The sequence below is a fragment of the Fomitopsis serialis genome (genome assembly GCF_022376445.1).
Source record: "Fomitopsis serialis strain Sig1Antser10 chromosome Unknown B0H18scaffold_11, whole genome shotgun sequence".
In the NCBI taxonomy this organism is placed as follows: domain Eukaryota; kingdom Fungi; phylum Basidiomycota; class Agaricomycetes; order Polyporales; family Fomitopsidaceae; genus Fomitopsis; species Fomitopsis serialis.
Window position 1 is genome coordinate 363,169 of NW_025954971.1, and position 16,194 is coordinate 379,362.

At 55.1% G+C, this 16,194-nt stretch overlaps 7 protein-coding genes across 7 annotated transcripts; 4 read left to right on the forward strand and 3 right to left on the reverse strand.

Annotated features, from left to right (window-relative positions):
- Positions 1-12: 12 nt before the first annotated feature.
- On the forward strand, positions 13-2,863 carry B0H18DRAFT_987512 (serine/threonine protein phosphatase 2B). Its single transcript, XM_048044854.1, has 11 exons — positions 13-223; positions 296-500; positions 565-590; positions 641-739; positions 795-906; positions 955-1,100; positions 1,157-1,296; positions 1,354-1,652; positions 1,705-1,900; positions 1,948-2,067; positions 2,119-2,863. Exons 1-11 carry the CDS (start codon positions 86-88, stop codon positions 2,573-2,575), a joined length of 1,938 nt encoding a protein of 645 aa, XP_047897173.1. The 5' UTR covers positions 13-85; the 3' UTR covers positions 2,576-2,863.
- Positions 2,864-3,267: 404 nt separating this feature from the next.
- B0H18DRAFT_53092 (uncharacterized protein) lies at positions 3,268-4,399 on the forward strand. Its single transcript, XM_048038485.1, has 5 exons — positions 3,268-3,478; positions 3,527-3,602; positions 3,656-4,043; positions 4,106-4,191; positions 4,241-4,399. Exons 1-5 carry the CDS (start codon positions 3,351-3,353, stop codon positions 4,301-4,303), a joined length of 741 nt encoding a protein of 246 aa, XP_047897174.1. The 5' UTR covers positions 3,268-3,350; the 3' UTR covers positions 4,304-4,399.
- Positions 4,245-5,701, reverse strand: B0H18DRAFT_53085 (uncharacterized protein). The gene is made up of 3 exons (XM_048038483.1): positions 5,643-5,701; positions 5,267-5,568; positions 4,245-5,209 (listed from the first exon to the last, which is right to left on the reverse strand). The coding sequence occupies exons 2-3, from the start codon at positions 5,479-5,481 to the stop codon at positions 4,495-4,497; spliced, it is 930 nt and encodes a 309-aa protein (XP_047897175.1). The 5' UTR covers positions 5,482-5,568; positions 5,643-5,701; the 3' UTR covers positions 4,245-4,494.
- A 704-nt stretch (positions 5,702-6,405) lies between these two features.
- On the reverse strand, positions 6,406-7,593 carry B0H18DRAFT_1137503 (uncharacterized protein; the record flags this gene model as incomplete). The annotated part of the gene is made up of 2 exons (XM_048035599.1): positions 6,406-7,208; positions 7,271-7,593. The coding sequence occupies 2 exons, from the start codon at positions 7,591-7,593 to the stop codon at positions 6,521-6,523; spliced, it is 1,011 nt and encodes a 336-aa protein (XP_047897176.1). The 3' UTR covers positions 6,406-6,520.
- Positions 7,594-9,536: 1,943 nt separating this feature from the next.
- B0H18DRAFT_987525 (uncharacterized protein) lies at positions 9,537-11,148 on the forward strand. Its single transcript, XM_048044855.1, has 5 exons — positions 9,537-9,670; positions 9,729-10,076; positions 10,144-10,543; positions 10,623-10,915; positions 10,971-11,148. The coding sequence occupies exons 2-4, from the start codon at positions 9,793-9,795 to the stop codon at positions 10,848-10,850; spliced, it is 912 nt and encodes a 303-aa protein (XP_047897177.1). The 5' UTR covers positions 9,537-9,670; positions 9,729-9,792; the 3' UTR covers positions 10,851-10,915; positions 10,971-11,148.
- A 160-nt stretch (positions 11,149-11,308) lies between these two features.
- On the forward strand, positions 11,309-13,030 carry B0H18DRAFT_987529 (uncharacterized protein). The gene is made up of 5 exons (XM_048044856.1): positions 11,309-11,385; positions 11,445-11,462; positions 11,527-11,626; positions 11,664-11,867; positions 11,930-13,030. The coding sequence occupies exons 3-5, from the start codon at positions 11,544-11,546 to the stop codon at positions 12,639-12,641; spliced, it is 999 nt and encodes a 332-aa protein (XP_047897178.1). The 5' UTR covers positions 11,309-11,385; positions 11,445-11,462; positions 11,527-11,543; the 3' UTR covers positions 12,642-13,030.
- Positions 13,009-15,866, reverse strand: B0H18DRAFT_987531 (uncharacterized protein). The gene is given in 9 exon segments (XM_048044857.1): positions 13,009-13,384; positions 13,541-13,609; positions 13,648-13,755; positions 13,814-14,163; positions 14,310-14,410; positions 14,430-14,703; positions 14,750-14,829; positions 15,009-15,183; positions 15,218-15,866. The coding sequence occupies 9 exon segments, from the start codon at positions 15,774-15,776 to the stop codon at positions 13,376-13,378; spliced, it is 1,725 nt and encodes a 574-aa protein (XP_047897179.1). The 5' UTR covers positions 15,777-15,866; the 3' UTR covers positions 13,009-13,375.
- Positions 15,867-16,194: the final 328 nt, after the last annotated feature.

Genomic DNA, 16,194 nt, shown 5'->3' on the forward strand with positions numbered 1-16,194 from the left:
GTCGCGACAGGGCGATCGTGGTCAAGGTATCCCGCTTCAATCTTCACCACGACCATCTCCTCCGGCCGCTCACTACCTGTCGACGATGAGCGGTACACGCAGTCAGATTGAGAAGGCTATCGGTCAAATACAAGACAAGCAGCCTATACCAGAAATTGACTTCACCCAGCACCAGCTCGACAATGGGTTCACCATCAGCACCCAGGAGCGCGTCGTGAAAGAGGTATGCGTCGCGTGCACACCATCCTCAAACATTTGAACATACTAATCGCTCTGTTTCTTCATGTATGTGTAGGTGCAAGCACCTGCGATGGCCATTCCTACGGACGAGCAATTCTTCTCGCATGAAGATCCCACGAAGCCAGATGTCGCATTCCTCAAGAACCACTTCTACCGCGAGGGCCGATTGTCAGAAGAACACGCCATGTATATCTTGGAGAAGGCGACTGAGCTGTTGCGAGCAGAGCCAAATCTGCTCTACGTCGATGCGCCGGTCACAGGTGCGCCGCCTAGTTCATGCGGTGGCGAGCGCGACTCGCTAACGTCTCACCCCTGTTGTCATAGTCTGTGGTGACATACACGGCCAATATGTGAGCAGTTGTGCCCCGGATCTGCTGTGGCTGGTGCTGACTCTGTGTAGTACGATCTTATGAAACTGTTCGAGCTCGGGGGCAGTCCAGCAACCACGCGGTACCTCTTTCTAGGCGACTACGTCGACCGAGGATACTTTAGTATTGAGGTATGTTGCATCGCTCGCTGTTCTTAGCGTGTCCTGAGCTTCATGCCTTGTGCAGTGTGTGCTCTACCTGTGGTCCCTAAAGATCTGGTACCCGGACACCATGTTCCTCCTGCGCGGCAACCATGAATGCCGTCACTTGACGGATTACTTCACCTTCAAGCTTGAGTGTATGTCACATAAACCGTCTACGTTATCTGCTGCTTACGTCCCAGCAGGCAAACGTAAGTACTCAGAGCGCCTCTATGACGCGTGCATGCAGTCGTTCTGCGCGCTGCCTCTCGCTGCTATCATGAACAAGCAGTTCTTCTGTATCCATGGCGGTCTCTCGCCCGAGCTCCAGACGCTCGATGACATCCGTAATGTACGCGGTCTTCCATTCGTCCGAATTTGAAGCCACGAGAACTCACTAATATGCAGATCGATCGGTTCCGGGAGCCTCCCACGCAGGGTCTGATGTGTGATATTCTCTGGTCTGATCCTGTCGAGGATTTTGGCCAAGAGAAGATGAACGAGAGTTTCGTGCATAACCATGTCCGCGGTTGCTCTTACTTCTTCACGTGAGTGTTGTCCGTCCCTTGGCGAGGGTACGCCACCGATGATGTCTACGACTCCAGGTATCAGGCAGCATGCCAATTCTTGGAACGCAACAAACTCCTTTCCATCATCCGAGCGCATGAAGCGCAGGATGCGGGGTATCGTATGTACCGCAAGACCCGAACAACGGGCTTCCCATCTGTCATGACCCTCTTCTCCGCCCCCAACTACTTGGACGTCTACAACAACAAGGCCGCTATCCTCAAGTACGAGAGTAACGTCCTCAATATCCGACAGTTCAACGCCAGCCCCCACCCGTACTGGTTGCCGAACTTCATGGACGCCTTCACGTGGAGTCTACCCTTCGTCGGTGAAAAGAGTGCGTCTGTTCCCTGTCTGTTGAGACAATAGAGTGATTGACGTTGTGCAAGTCACCGACATGCTTCTGGCGATGCTCAACTGCTGTTCCAAGGAAGAGTTGGAGGAGGAGAGTTCAGACGAGGAGGTCGATGAACCGCTCGTATCGTCAGGAGGTGCCATTTCTGAAGAGTCTTCGGAGCGCCGTAAGGTCATCAAGAACAAAATCCTTGCTGTCGGGCGGATGGCGCGCGTGTTTGCTCTCCTTCGGTGCGACTCTCGCCCACAAATGTGTCATGACACTCATATCGTTGCAGGGAGGAGTCCGAGAGAGTATCGGAACTCAAAAACATTTCCGGCTCAGCTAAGCTGCCATTCGGGACGCTTGCGTTGGGAGCAGAGGGTATCAAGGATGCTATCACTGGCTTCGAGGATGCGTACGTGGACACGCATACGCACTATCACTGTCTCTCACCATTTTTCCGCAGCCGCAAATCCGACATCGAGAACGAACGTCTGCCGCCCGACCTCTATGATGCTGAGTCCGATGAAGGTAGGGCTATCCTGTCGTCCGGCCCTGCGTCGCCGGAGGGAGCACCGGTCTCCCCGCCGCCTGCCTCTGGCGTGGCACGCGCACTAGAGCAGGCGATCTCCAGTGGCTCCATTACACCCCTCAGCACGTCTGGTCCCAGCACCCCTGCGTCGCCATCGTCGCCGACAGCCTCCCCTGCGCCGTTCAGACGCGGCCACGGGCGCCAGGCGAGTCTTGGGACGACGATGACGAGCCCCAGTACGCGCCGGAGGAGCATCGAGAGCACGATGTCGCTCATCAAGGAGGTCGTCGACTCGAAGGTGCCCATCCAGGATCCAGAGCTCATCAAGCTCGCGGACTCTATTGCGGGCCAGAGCAGTCCGCGGACCAGTGCGCCGCCTTCGCCCAGTTAAGCACGGGGAGGGTAGCATGTATTGCATCGCATTACATTGTGGATAGGGATGTGGATGATTTGTGTACCGTGACTGGACTGGTGTCGGCTCCTTTGCATATGTTGGAATTTGTCCGTGTAATGTGCACTTTCGTGTATAATCTTTGTTCTCCACTGCATTTACGATTTCAAGGTCGCCACACAATCCTGATATGTCATGGCATGCCGGCGGAAGAGTATCGGTCGGCAGGGCTGGAGTTCGGTCCGTCCTTCACAATACAAGTGCGGTGCGAGAAGTCCCGCTGCGCAGTTACATAGTGCACCAACTATGAATGCCTTTACGCGTGGCATTCAATGTTTAAGGTACGTAGCCTACTCAGTGCTCCATGTATACTGATCGCGCCCTTTCTAAGTAACTGAGGTCAACCCCTGGTACAACGGATGCGCAAGCTCTATGTCAGTATGGTACTGAGGGATGCACGATTTCGCACGCCTTTCACGTTCCTTGGAGTCTCACCCATGCATGGGATTCCAACTGCGGACTGACTGCGCTCCTGGTCAAACAGCACTGCGGACAATGGTGCTGGTTGTCAGTCAGACAGCCTATTTGCCAGACGGCCCCGACCCGTAGCCACAAATCCACAGCCGGCCTCTTCATTACTGTCAGCGGATGACCTTCGCGGGAATCAACCCCTATCGAACTGCGAGTTCGGTATCACATAAAAGTGGGGCGTGTTGGCTATAGCTCTGCGAACCATATACACCAGCTCTCATCCCCAGTCAAACACACAACAGCCATGCCTTATCATAATGAAGACGAGGACACATACTCGGAGAAAGCCTACGAGGATCCCCGGTATCGCACTCAGGATATGCGAGCAATGCCACCTCCGCCATATGCCGATGTCAACCGATCGTATGCCAGGTATATGTTTGACACTTCTCTGAATTCATATACTCACAGGATTTGTAGCGGTCCATCCTATGGTCCCCAAAGCTCAAGTACCAGTCACATGCAAGGGCATGCCTACCCAGGCTCGGACTATCCGGTTAGTTCACAGCTCCTTGAACCATTCTTAATGCTGATCCCCGGGGCATGCAGGCTGATGCGTCTCCGGGGCAGTCTAGCACGTCCAACGGGAGCGGCTCTGGGGGCATGTCTGGCATGCTGAGGAACCTAGCTCTAGGACAAAGCATTGCGTCCCTGCTCGACCCTCCGCCTCCGCCCTTCCTACGCGCACCTCGTCCCGACCTTCCTTACGGACCCTTCGAGCCCGCGGCTCTGACCAGCCTAGATGATCAGCTTGACAAGGGCTTCCCGCCGCTTGCACCGCCTGCCGTGACGGCGCCGCATCCGTTCGTGACACACGATGTGGCCGACGAAGACTGGCAGCGATTCTTGCACGACGTTAGAATCGCCAGCTCGCTCTCACCGATCGAATGCGCCAAGGCGGGCGTGGCACCGATAGCAATGAATATCGGCTTAATGGGTGCGCCGCTGTCCTCTCGACTCAGGGATACGCTGATGTTTACTCTGGCGTACCTCGGGTAGGCATGCTCGTCTCCAAGGGTATTGAGAAGCGGATGAGGAACAAGAAGAGCGACGCGATCGGCGAACTCATCGAGCATTGGAACGCTGTGAGTCTCTCCCACTATCCTTTCGCTCACCTATAAGTAATAGCCAAAGGCAGCACTTCTTCCATCCAAGACGTGTCACTGTGGTCCTGGCCCAAGGTTCGATGGCTTATAGCGGACCCGAGGGCGTACCCCCACCGGACATGGCACTGTACTCAGCCGCCCTTGCACGCGACAACGAGATCATGTCGAACAGCTCAGACGAGGAGGTACGGCAGGGCCAAGGTGTCTTGGGTGGGCGAAGAGAGCGTCGTGATGCCAGCTGGAACTTCACTCACGTGCATGCCGGTTTGTACTGGTATCCTCTTACTCCCATCCTGCTATGTCCAAACCAAAGTAGCCCGGCAGTTGTTTCCAGACGGATTGCCGTGCTGCAAGGTCTCGTTCCTTGAAGAACTTCTGGCAGATGTCACAGAAGTGGAAGTAGTCCGTGACCGATTGTATTTCCTCATCATCCAAGCATGATGTCAAGCAATCCACGTCGAGAGATCGGTACGAGGGGCTGCTTTGGCATATGACAATAGTGTCAATGGTAAGGTCGTGATACTCGCGGCAATCGTCCCTATCACAGCGTGGACCCGGGTTCTTTGCGAACGTGGAACATAGCACCTGGATTCTGGCTTGTATAAGCCGGGGACGAGCGACAAGGCAGCGTAAGATATCGTCGTCGGCCATGTGGACATCCGCCTGGCTGGTGTCAGTCCCTGCACAGAGTCTGCTGATGGCAGTTGCGTCATTGAAGAACTGGGTCTTGCAGCAAAAGTAGAGTGCAACGGGGAGTATCGACTTCGTGTTGGTGAGACGTGCCAGCTGCACCGCCTCGAACGCATCCTGCCATTTGTGAGACAGCAGCGGATGCGATCCAGGTGACTGATCCACGAAGTTTTGGAAGTTGTCGGTATACAGAGTCTTGATCCTGGCAAGAGCGTCGTCGCGAACCTTGTCAAAATCATACTTATGCGCTAGGCGAAGCAGAACCGCGGCGTCTGCGAATTGGACTGATGATTCAGTTTCGGTGAAGCTGGGAACACCGCTCATGAGTCACTGAGTCCATGGACATATTAAGGGGTCTGCGCACGTTCTACCGGTGTACACGACCCATAGAATATTACGCATGCCACTCGCTGCATCAGAGACCCGCACGACAGGACATCCTTCAATGGTTTCACCGTCGTCAGGTGAAGCGATCCCAAACATGTCGCGGAACACTCCGAGTGCAACGATAGCACACCACGGTGTACTCGAAAGGCGGTGTCTTCTGCGATAATCACCGAGTTCCCATCGTCGAACCATACTTTGGTATCGTGCTTCAAGGTATCCGTCGCAGCCTCACGCTCAGACTCCGTGCTTGCGAGCTGCGTTTTGGCGACAGACATTATTCTGGAACAGGGTACGGAGCGACGTATCAGTAATCTCGAGCTCATGTTTGCATCGCAATGCAAGTTAACACTTACTCTGCTGAACTTGAAAGACTCGGAGCCCGGAAGTAGTAGGCGTGCTCAGAATGAACGATCGATTCAGATCAGAAATTGTTGAGAGCTGGGAGCCGGGTAGATCGAATTTGAACACGGTCAAGGCGACCGTCGGACGTGGACTCGGACAGCGCGACGATGGCGCGATGTACGTGCAATGCTTTACTGTAATACCTGTGACGATCGATTATCTTTGCTCCGATTGTATAGTTAACTTTGTAGACGACTCACCGTGCTGTGTATTGTCGTTGCCCCCATGGTCGAAAGACAGATCAAGAAGCACACTCAGAGTGGCGCTGTGCCAGTGGCGGAGTAAATGGTAAGCTCACTGGAACGCGGTACGTTACTACTTCAATTATCAGTGCGCACGAACTCTGCCAACTTCGCACCACTGGCAAGACCAGCCGTCCATCAGTATTTCTCCACTCACGGCATATGTATGTCGTTCTGCCAGTGGTGCAAGGCACGATGGGGTACAGCGGGTCGCACGAGGGGCCACCCGATATAGCTCAGTACCAGGCGACAGCAGGATCATCTCCCCAGGAGGCTCGGGAAGTGAAGGGAGTCTTCGTAGGACTGAGCCAACAGCCTGAGTACACGAAGGGCAGATTCGAACGTGGCGTGGCGGACGCAGAGCGAGTAGAGAGATAAGCGGAAGGTATTAATGGACTCGGACGATGTCTGGCGGTTGGTCGTAGTCACGCCTACTACAAGCCGTAGGGCTGAGACATTGTCTGATCAACGACTTATTTTGAGATTGGACATAACGGTGCGTAAAGATATAGGGATGTGTACATGCAGGTGAAGGCGTACAAATTGAATCAGGATAGATGTAGAGCCTACGTTGCGCTTCTTGACAATCAATGACAGGCCGTTCTCTCCCAATTGTCCACAGCCAGTTCGAACAGAGACGGTAGCTCCTGCCAAACTCGTTCGCGCTCGGCGACGTCTCTTTCGAGCATCATGTCACGGCACGCCCTGCAGATACACGACAGTTCAAGGTGATCTCGCAGCTCTCGCTCGATGTCCCTTCGCCACGTCAAGAGTGCATCAGTGGAGCCAACGCACTGTGCCCCAATTGCAAGTATGTCGTGAAGGCGAATCATCGTCACCCCACAGGCTGTTGGTGTCGCACAGCGGCTGCTGACTGTTGGACGACATATTCTCGAGAGGCACAGAGCCGCCTGGCCAGCGAGTTCTGCCTTGCCCTGGATGCACCGCTCCAAATCCTCTGGGGCCAGGCAGTCGACAGTCCCGTCTGAGCGTGCGGATCCGCGGAGAAGAGTCCGACTATCGAGCGTGCAGCAGTAGTACAATGCTGGGGGTACCATAGTAGCAGTGTCGGTGAGACGAGCGAGGTTGACGGCCACGATGGCGTGTTGCCGCTGTACAGCGTGGGGATCGTCCTTGAAGTCCGCGAATTTGTCCGGAAAGTATTGCTTCAGCCGCTTCATCGCGTCGACGAGTAAATCTTGGATGTTGTATTTGTGGCTCATACGCACCCAGGCCGCGATGTCTTCGAACTGAGCTTCATCAACGCTGGCGTATCTGCGACGAAGAGGAGATGTCGGTCAGAGCATCCGATTGCTAAAATGGGGAGTAGTACGCACTTTCGACCATGTATCATGACAGACAGTAGGGCCCGTAGATCCTGTGCCGTGTCAGACAGATGCACCGTGGGGCAGTCTTCAACCGATTGTGCCTCAGATGGCTGAGGAAGCGTGAACAGGTCGCGGAACACTTCCGATTGCTCCGCAAGAAGCCCTTTGTACACTTTGAATCCAATGTTTTGTGCGAGTAGAATGATATTCCCGTCCAAATACCAGAACTTGTCATCTTTCGTGAAGCTGACCTCAGGCCTCGAGCCACAGTCTCCCGCAAGCGAAACAGTGTCGGGATCCGTGCGAGCGCGTTTGCGAGAACGGAGAGACATGAGGGTCCCAGAGATTGACATGTGTCCAGTTTGAGAGCTGTAATAGTAGTTTGAGAGAGGAGACTTGATAAAGCTGAAGTTGGTGTGGTGGTGGTGAGTGCAGCGCGACTGAATCTGGCCTGGCCACAGTGGCGGGTGTTGTGGCCGACATCGACGTACACGTGATCGCGTGGGCCGAAATTTGACAATATTATCCAGTGCGAATCGCGGCGATGCACCTTTGGAACTCAAAGTAGTTTGAGTCGCAGCACCAGGTATGCTTTGCCCACCTTCTCTCTCTCGATATTGAATGTGAAACAGGTTATCATGATGTCTGAAGGGGCTGACTCGGTTGCTACCCGCAAACGGCCCCGTCTAGAGGCGTCCGAGGGAAGCAGTGACCCAATCGGGCGTACAGATTTCGAGCGCGACGAAAGTCTGTGGTACGAGGATGGAAGTGTCGTCCTAGTTGCAGGGGGCATAGGTTTCCGCGTTTACCGGGGTTTGCTCGCGGAGCGATCCCAGATATTTCACGACCTCTTCTGCATCCCTCAACCACCCGACAGTCACTCATCTTCGGCTGTCCGGTTATTCACCTGTCCGATACTGAATTCGGTCTCAGGGAGTTCTTGGACGTATTGATTCGCGGCAGAAAGTGCGTATATAAATTCTCCAAGGGGATTGTATCGTCAGTTTCAACACCACCGCATCACACCATCAGGTACAACCCTGAGGAAGACCAAGATATTCACCGTCTTGCGTACCGCATCCGGCTCGCTCACAAATACGGCGTAGAAGACCTGCTAGAGGAGTCCATATGTCACTTGCGAGCACTGTACCCCACCCGCTTCACCGCGTGGACCGCACTTCTAAAGCATCCCAACTGGACCTTGCGGGCCATCACTGCTGTCAACTTGGCAAATCTGACCAACACGCCTTCTATCTTGCCCTCCGCACTTTATGCTTGCTGTCAGCTTGAGGCCGACGACCTGATCCGAGGCGCACACCATCCGGACGGAACGGTCGACATCCTGAATAGTGACGATTTGCTGCGGTGCATCAGAGGGAAAGTCAAGTTGGCCTTCGTGCACGCAACCTCAATTCAGACAATATTCCACTTCCCCGCGCCCCCGCATTGTGGTACTCAATCTTGCAAACAAGCGCTCCCTGACCTTCGTGCCGAAGCTTTTGGATGTGTAAATGATGCCTTTGAAAGTGACATTCTTGCATCATGGGGTGACTTACTGGAGGTTGCTATCAGTACCGGGGATGATCCTGCGCTATCGCCATGCAACGACTGCATGGAATGGCTCCGAGAGAGAGACACGGAGGTTCGGAACAATGTTTGGAATGTCTTGCCGGAATATGTGGGAGTTACACATGAAGCTATCGGAGATTGGCCGGACATAGACGAGTAGTATCAAAAGTAAGCCAATTGCGATTTTCACAGTTAGCACAACACTTGACAAATCTACACATATCGAATTTTCCATCCACCACCAGCCACCACCCCCGTCCGTACAGATCCTTTCATGGGGTCAATGCTCGGCACTGGAATCATTATATCTTTATTTCTTAGTGGCCGGTTGTTAATATACGCTTCTATGAACAGATGATACTTGTAGCTTGAGTTCTGTGTGCACTTAGCTTGAAGCAAGTCACCGTTCTACAAGGCTGGTCATCTTTCGGCGGAACTTGTATAGCACAACTAGTAGTACTGAGCCCATCTACTACCCCATTCTAACCCCTTCCAAGCTACGTACCAGTCCTTATGTAGTAATTTATTTTATGCTGCACCGCCATGTACACAAATGCCGCAGTCGGCTACAACTGATTTGCGCTACTCACTGCGGCGGGCCCAGAGCTGTACTTAGCGCGCTAGGGCGCATTAGAGGAATTCACGTGACCGCGACAACGCGCTCAACTTGAGCTTGACCGTAACTGGAACGCGTGAACATTTGAACTTGCAATTCTAACTTTTATACCGTGAAGTCTATCGGCAAGCCTTGACGTCGGCTCGTACCACTCCTCTTGGAAACACAACCGCACTCCGTTCGACACAGTTCGATGAAACGTAGTACTTCCAGGTAATACCGTGGTCCGTGATGTACGGTTGTAACTTGTGGAAACATGGACTAACTGACCCTATGTTGAAGAGACGGAACGACACCTGCCAGTGAAGACAGCGGCCATACGACACATAAACGACTGCGGTTGGAGATGGACAACAGCGGCCCATCCATTCTCGACCAGGCCGAGAATCTGGGGTTCACCCGCGACGAGGACTTCTGGTACGACGACGGCAGTATAATTCTCATTGCACAGGACGTCGGCTTCCGAGTATACCGGGGCTTGCTGGTCAAGCTATCCGAGATATTTCGCGACCTCTTCACCGTCCCTCAGCCGCCGCACGGACAGCTTGTCTGTGGATGCCCAGTCGTCCATCTGCCCGACACTGCGGCTTCTCTTAGAGAGTTCTTGGAGGCGCTGCTGCATGGGAAAAGGTGCGTCGGCACATCGCACATACTTTCTATTCCAAGGGATACTGATAGTATGGGACCGGATTCCTAGATATGTCCCAGAGGACGACGGGGAATTGGACCACCTGTCCTATCGGATTCGCCTCAGTCACAAGTATGGAATCGAGTATCTCCTGAAGGAGTCTATACAACAGCTGCAGGCCCTCTTTCCGACGCGCTTCGACGACTGGGCCGACCTGAACCCGTCTGGACCGTATTCCGCTCTGCGGGCTATCACAGCCGTCAACTTGGCACGTCTCACCGACACGCCGTCCATCCTTCCCTCCGCAATCTATGCCTGCTGTCAGCTTCTGGACCAGGTCCTGCTCGAAGGTGCAACGCACCTCGATGGCACGATCGAAACGCTCGGCCGGGGCGATCTAATCAAATGCATGAAGGCGAAAGTCAAATTTACCTGTATGCAGACACATATGGTCCATCAACAATTTCGTGTCTCGGATGCCCCTACTTCCGGCGGGAACGTGACCATGTTGACGAAACATGCAATCAAGCCTTCAATCACATCGCGAGGTAGCCGTAGCGCAACTATCGACTGAAAACAGGGGACCGGGTATACTCGAGCCGTGGGGCGACTTATTATGTGCAGACAGCGCCACGGTTGGGATCGCCGATGCCAACGCTCTCAGACCATGCGCTCGTTGCATGTCTGATGTCGGCCGTCGGATCGATAGTGAGCATAGGGAATGGTGGTGCAGCCTGCCGGAGGACGTGGGCATCGAAGTCGATGACTGGGAGTAACTCATGCATGTCCCACATGCAATGAGACGCACTGACGTGCATTTGCGACGAGGGTCGATCAATTGGTGAGCCTATTTTAGACGCAGGGACCAAAAATTGACACCCATTTCTACATATCAGCGGCCCCTCGTTCGTCAGATTGATACGCATCAGTGCAAGACTGCGGTGTATCGAGCATACCGAATAAACACTTTGCCCTATGGCATTACTCATGCAAACATATATTCACATTTATACTCGTCCTTCGATGCACGTTAATACTTAAACCGCAAGAATCTGTAGGTGATTACTACGCGTACCCATACTAGGTCGAGTGACTCCGAGTCTGACTCGTCAAGTCGACCCGCTAGTGGTGCCGCATGGCGCGATGCAGACGATGACATGAAGATATTCTTGATTGTCATATATGCGACGGAGAGCCGGACGGTGGGACGAAGCAGGACGAAGCAGAGCCTGGACGGGACGCAATGCGCATTCTGGGCTGGTGAGTACATCTGCACGTGACCTGACCGGTGTGGTGTGGAAAACGGTGACTCTGAAACGAAAATGACAATCATCGACCACACAGCGCGACACAGGCCTGTACATACTTACATGGGCTCTGATAGTAGCGTGATTCAATGAAACGCGGAGCTCTGGGTAAGTGTAGTGCACTCGAGGGTATGATCCTACTCATCTTGACATAGAGACGCCATGACATCAGAGGGAGGCAATCATAAGCGACCTCGAATAGAGACGGGCAATGGCGATTCAATAGCCAGGATTCGACCGAGAACGTAGAGTTCACATGCGACGAGGAATTATGGTACGAAGATGGGAACGTATTCTGGTTGCCAGTGGCGTTGGCTTCCGCGTTTATCGAGGTCTACTGGCAAAGCGGTCAGAGGTGTTCTGCGACCTGTTCTCTGTCCCGCAGCCTCGGGACAGTCAGCTAGTCTTCGGCTGTCCAGTCGTTCATCTTTCCGACACCGATGTTGCGCTCAGGGAGCTATTGGATGTATTGATGTGCGGCAAGAGGTGCGCCCGGAATTGTGTCCTTCCTCTGTCCTGAGACGCTGATGCACCTTATCGAATCTTAGGTACATCCTGAAGAACGATGTCGAGCTAGACCGTTTGTCTTATCGAATCCGCCTTGCACACAAGTATGGCATCGAGGACCTCTTGGAGGAGTCCATCCGCGAGCTGAAGAAACTTTACCCCACGACACTCTCTGAATGGGCCGACCTACGGCGTCACTACTCCCCGCGGGCGATAACCGCCGTCAACCTGGCGCGTCTAACCAAGACGCATACCGTTTGGCCTTCCGCACTTTACGTCTGCTGCCAACTCGACGATCATTATCTCGTGGATGGCACGACTCATCCCGACGGCACAGTTGAGAGGCTGGATCGAGACGATCTGCTGAGATGTATCACTGCAAAAGTTGACTACACGCATCTATTTACGGATGCCATCCACGATCTATTTCTGCACCTCGACTCTCCCTCTCACAAGTGCTACTCGAAGGCCACCTGTCGTCTGTTGTTCCGCTGCATTCGCGGTGAAGCTAGATCGCGGTCCTTTGCGGGCATGGCCGGAGTGCTCGAACCGTGGGACAAGCTCCTGGACAAGTATGACAGGAAGAAGACCAGCGACATAGCTCTGGCTTCCTTATGCGAGCTATGCACGACCACTCTTCGCGCTCACACCAAGTCGAGAATCACCGATACGTGGGCTGACCTGCCACACGACTTCGGGGGCGACTACGACGATTGGAACGAGGGAGGAGCTACATCCGAATCTGATGACTGAAACATCCTACGACTCGGGCCTGTGAAGACCACGCACAGATCAGCTAGGTTGGAGCGCACTTTCAAGGTACCCGGACATGAGGTGGACCTAGGACATGGCATTCCAACTTTGTCTATATACCGGGCCCATGGTCGCAGATTTGGAACGCGCATCATACTGGTGACTCGCAATTCTCGACATCCTGTTTTTACAATACATATCTTACTATACACGTACCTACTCGGGGAACGTACCGGTACTTGTTCCATTTGTACAGAAACATTGATACCGTAGGAACTGGTACCTGCGTCGTACAGTCTTGCAAATCAAGGAGGCCAAGAGCACAATTAACGCTCGGCCACGACCATCACAAACGACACGGCCGCGCTGCACAATAATATCTACATTTGTTTCTCTTTTGCGGCTATAGACACGGTACTATCGACTAACAAACATTCCAGGATTCGACGAGCTAACAGCTAGTAACTACACACGCCGGCACTCGCGGTGCCGGGCGTCGCAAATACGGTACGGTACGGTGCGCGGGGCAAGAGGGTCAAGACGACGAGACACAGCACGCGGTCGGGAACGGGGAGAGGGGGTGCAATGATCGAGATGCGGGAGGACGACAGATGGGAACCGGGGATTAGGGAGAGTGCAGGGGGAGTGGGGATTCGTGAGAGCTGGATCGACAGGAGAGGACGACAAGAAGCCGTATAGATATGAGCGAGGAAGGAGGTTTGTTGGCACTAGCACTACGAAGACTAAAGACTGACAACGAAGAACGAAACGAGCACAAAAGGCAAGCGGTAACACCGCAAACAGAATAGGGGCGTGCCCACACGCACGTAACGCAAAAGAGCGTCCGCAACGACTCCGACTACGCACCACACGCTTCTCGCACGAAAAAATGCAGTCACCCATCTACTTCTTCCAAGACTGAGGCTCGCCATCGACTCCGCGAGCACGTCCGTCAACTGGCACTTCTTCTCCATCGTCGCGCCGAGGGCATCGACGACGCCGACACCGTGCGCGCGAGCATCGGCTGGGGCGCCGGCACGCGGGGCGACGTCTTCTCCTGCGGCTCGACGTCGACGACCTTGAGGACCGCGCTGCCCTCCATGACGCGGCGCACCTTGTCTGCGTCGAGCGCGTGGCGTTGCGCGAGCCAGAGCCGGACGCAGAGGTGATACCCGCGGGCTTCGCGCGAACGCGTCCCAGAACGCGGAGCCGAGCTTGCCCATAAGCGTCTGGGACGCCATCGAGGCGAGCATCGCTTGCTGGGCTGTCGGCTGCTGAGCCTTGCTTCCCGAGTTCGAGGGCTGGAGGTTGTGCGCGTGGGACGGCGCGAGCGGAGGCGAGTTGGGCGGGGTCGGGTATGCGTTGACGGCGGCCTTGCCGGAGAGGATGGCGGAGAGCGGGCCGGACTTGGCAAAGTAGTGGGGCGGAGGCCGCTCGCGAGGCCGGAGGGCGAGGAGTTGGGGCTCGCAAGCGGGCTTGGGCTTGCGTGCGATTGCTGGGCCTGTGGCCTGCTGGCTTGTTGCTGCGCGGCCATGTTGCGCCACAGCTGCATGCGGTATCTGGGGCAAAAAATCATTATCATCTTGAGGGTCAGCGGGGGTGAGATGTGCTTACGGATCGAGAGTCTTCATTGTGAAGGGTGCATCTCCATAAAGGACTCCAGAGCACCGAGCTGTTGCTGTTGTTGCTGCTGCTGAGCCTTGTCGGCGCTCGGCCACGGTGCAGCATTGAGCACAGGGTTGATGTTCTCCTGGAGCGTCGGGCTCCGCCTGCCAAGGGCTTGCCGACAGAACGCTGCCCCACTCAGGCACAAGAGTGGTGTGCACGGGAGTGAAGCCACCAGCACCGAAGGGACTCGACGCCCCGCCCCAGAAGCCCCGCGCACCAAGTCTGGGCGATGTCGGGAGGTCCTTCTGGGTGTTGGGCGTGACGAGCGGGCTCTTCGGTGGAGCGGAGCCGGGGTGCCATTGGAAGAGGGCCGGAAGAAAGGAGGGGAGCGGTGGGATGGGAGCAGGAGGCGGGAGCACGGGGGCGTCGACGCGGCCGCGGCCGTCAAGCAAGACTTCTTGAGGCTGTCGACCTCCTGACGGAGAGCGACGTTCTCCGACGCATGCTACCGAGCTCAGTGCGAATAGCGTCGATGAGACGATCACGCTCCGCGATGTCGCCCTCAAGGGTGGTATGTACTCTGTGAATATCAATCATATCCGGAATTGAAGTCTCTGACTATATAACGGCACGTCAAATGAAGAGGGTGGGGGCTCGTGGGGATCTCTACCAAAAATACGGTATGGAGAAGTCCATCTCGAGCTCGCCATCCAGTTCTGACGGACACTTTGCAACGGAAGTACTACCCTTTCTTCTCACACGAAGTTCCTAGCGCTGATCTTGTTTCTCAACTGGCGTTTCTCCTTGCTGTTCATCTTCTTGTACTCCTCCGGCGTGGGTCGCCAGTCTTCAGGGTCGGCCGACGTGGTCGAGAGCATGTTCGCCGGCTTGTTTTCCTTTTTCTCGCTCCCGGCGCGCTTGACACTCCGCCCGACTGCACCGTCCCTTCCTGTTCGACTTGCCCCGACCACCGACCTTCATCGGTGCGAGCGACAGCTCATCATCTAGGGCATCGTTCATAGCACTCGCTGTGTCATCTAGGTCCCCGTCCTCGTCATCGTCCCCTTCGTCGCCTTCACCAAACTCGCTCACGGGTCGGGGACCCGTGGGAGAGGTGACCAACTGCGGGTCGATGCTTGTTGGCGACGTGCCCGACGTCGAGGACGATGCACCTGAGCCCGAGTCGCTAGGACTGGCCATCTGCGCCGCAGCGCTGGTGAAGGCGCCCATGAAGTCGAAGCCGGGCGCTGCGAGGGGCATGGGGAGGTCGAGCTTGGAGAAATCGTCGTCAAGGGGGAAGTCGAGATACGGGTTGGAGTTAAGGGCGACATCGGGCATGTAGGGGTTCGGAGGGGTCGGCGGGAGACCAGAGAAGGAGTCGGAGGGCGAGCCGTCTGAACGGGGCGACGAGCCACTAGAGCTCGAGCCTGCGGCGTGCGAGGGGCCTGCGAGGAGGTCCATGTTGAAGAAGTCTTCAAAAGACGAGTTGAGGCTAAAGCCTGATTGTAGCGGATTGTCGACGAGCATGGCGGAGGTATGTACGGGCTGCGGAGGAGGTGAGTGTGGATGTGGTTTGGAAGAAAGCGCAAGCAGCGCGCTCTCGGCGAGGCAATCCTCGCTTACGTAACATTCCCATACATGGCCCCGTCACATCATGATGTGGGGGAACTACTCCGAAGCTGGCAGAAGATAACTGTGCCGCCTTCATCAATTCCCCCAACTGCGATTCAATAATCACTATCTGTCTGCTGAACGCCTGGATGCCGATATAGACTACTGCCATTGCTTGCTACCCGAGTGCAGTTGCATGAGCAAGAGAGAGGCAGCCTTTTTGAGCCAGATACTTAGCACCGTACCGTACCGTTCCCGACGTGGCGCGCCGGCTTGCTGCCCATCGCATCCTCCGCGCGTCTCATCGGCATCGGCGCTGGCCCCTCGCAGAGTC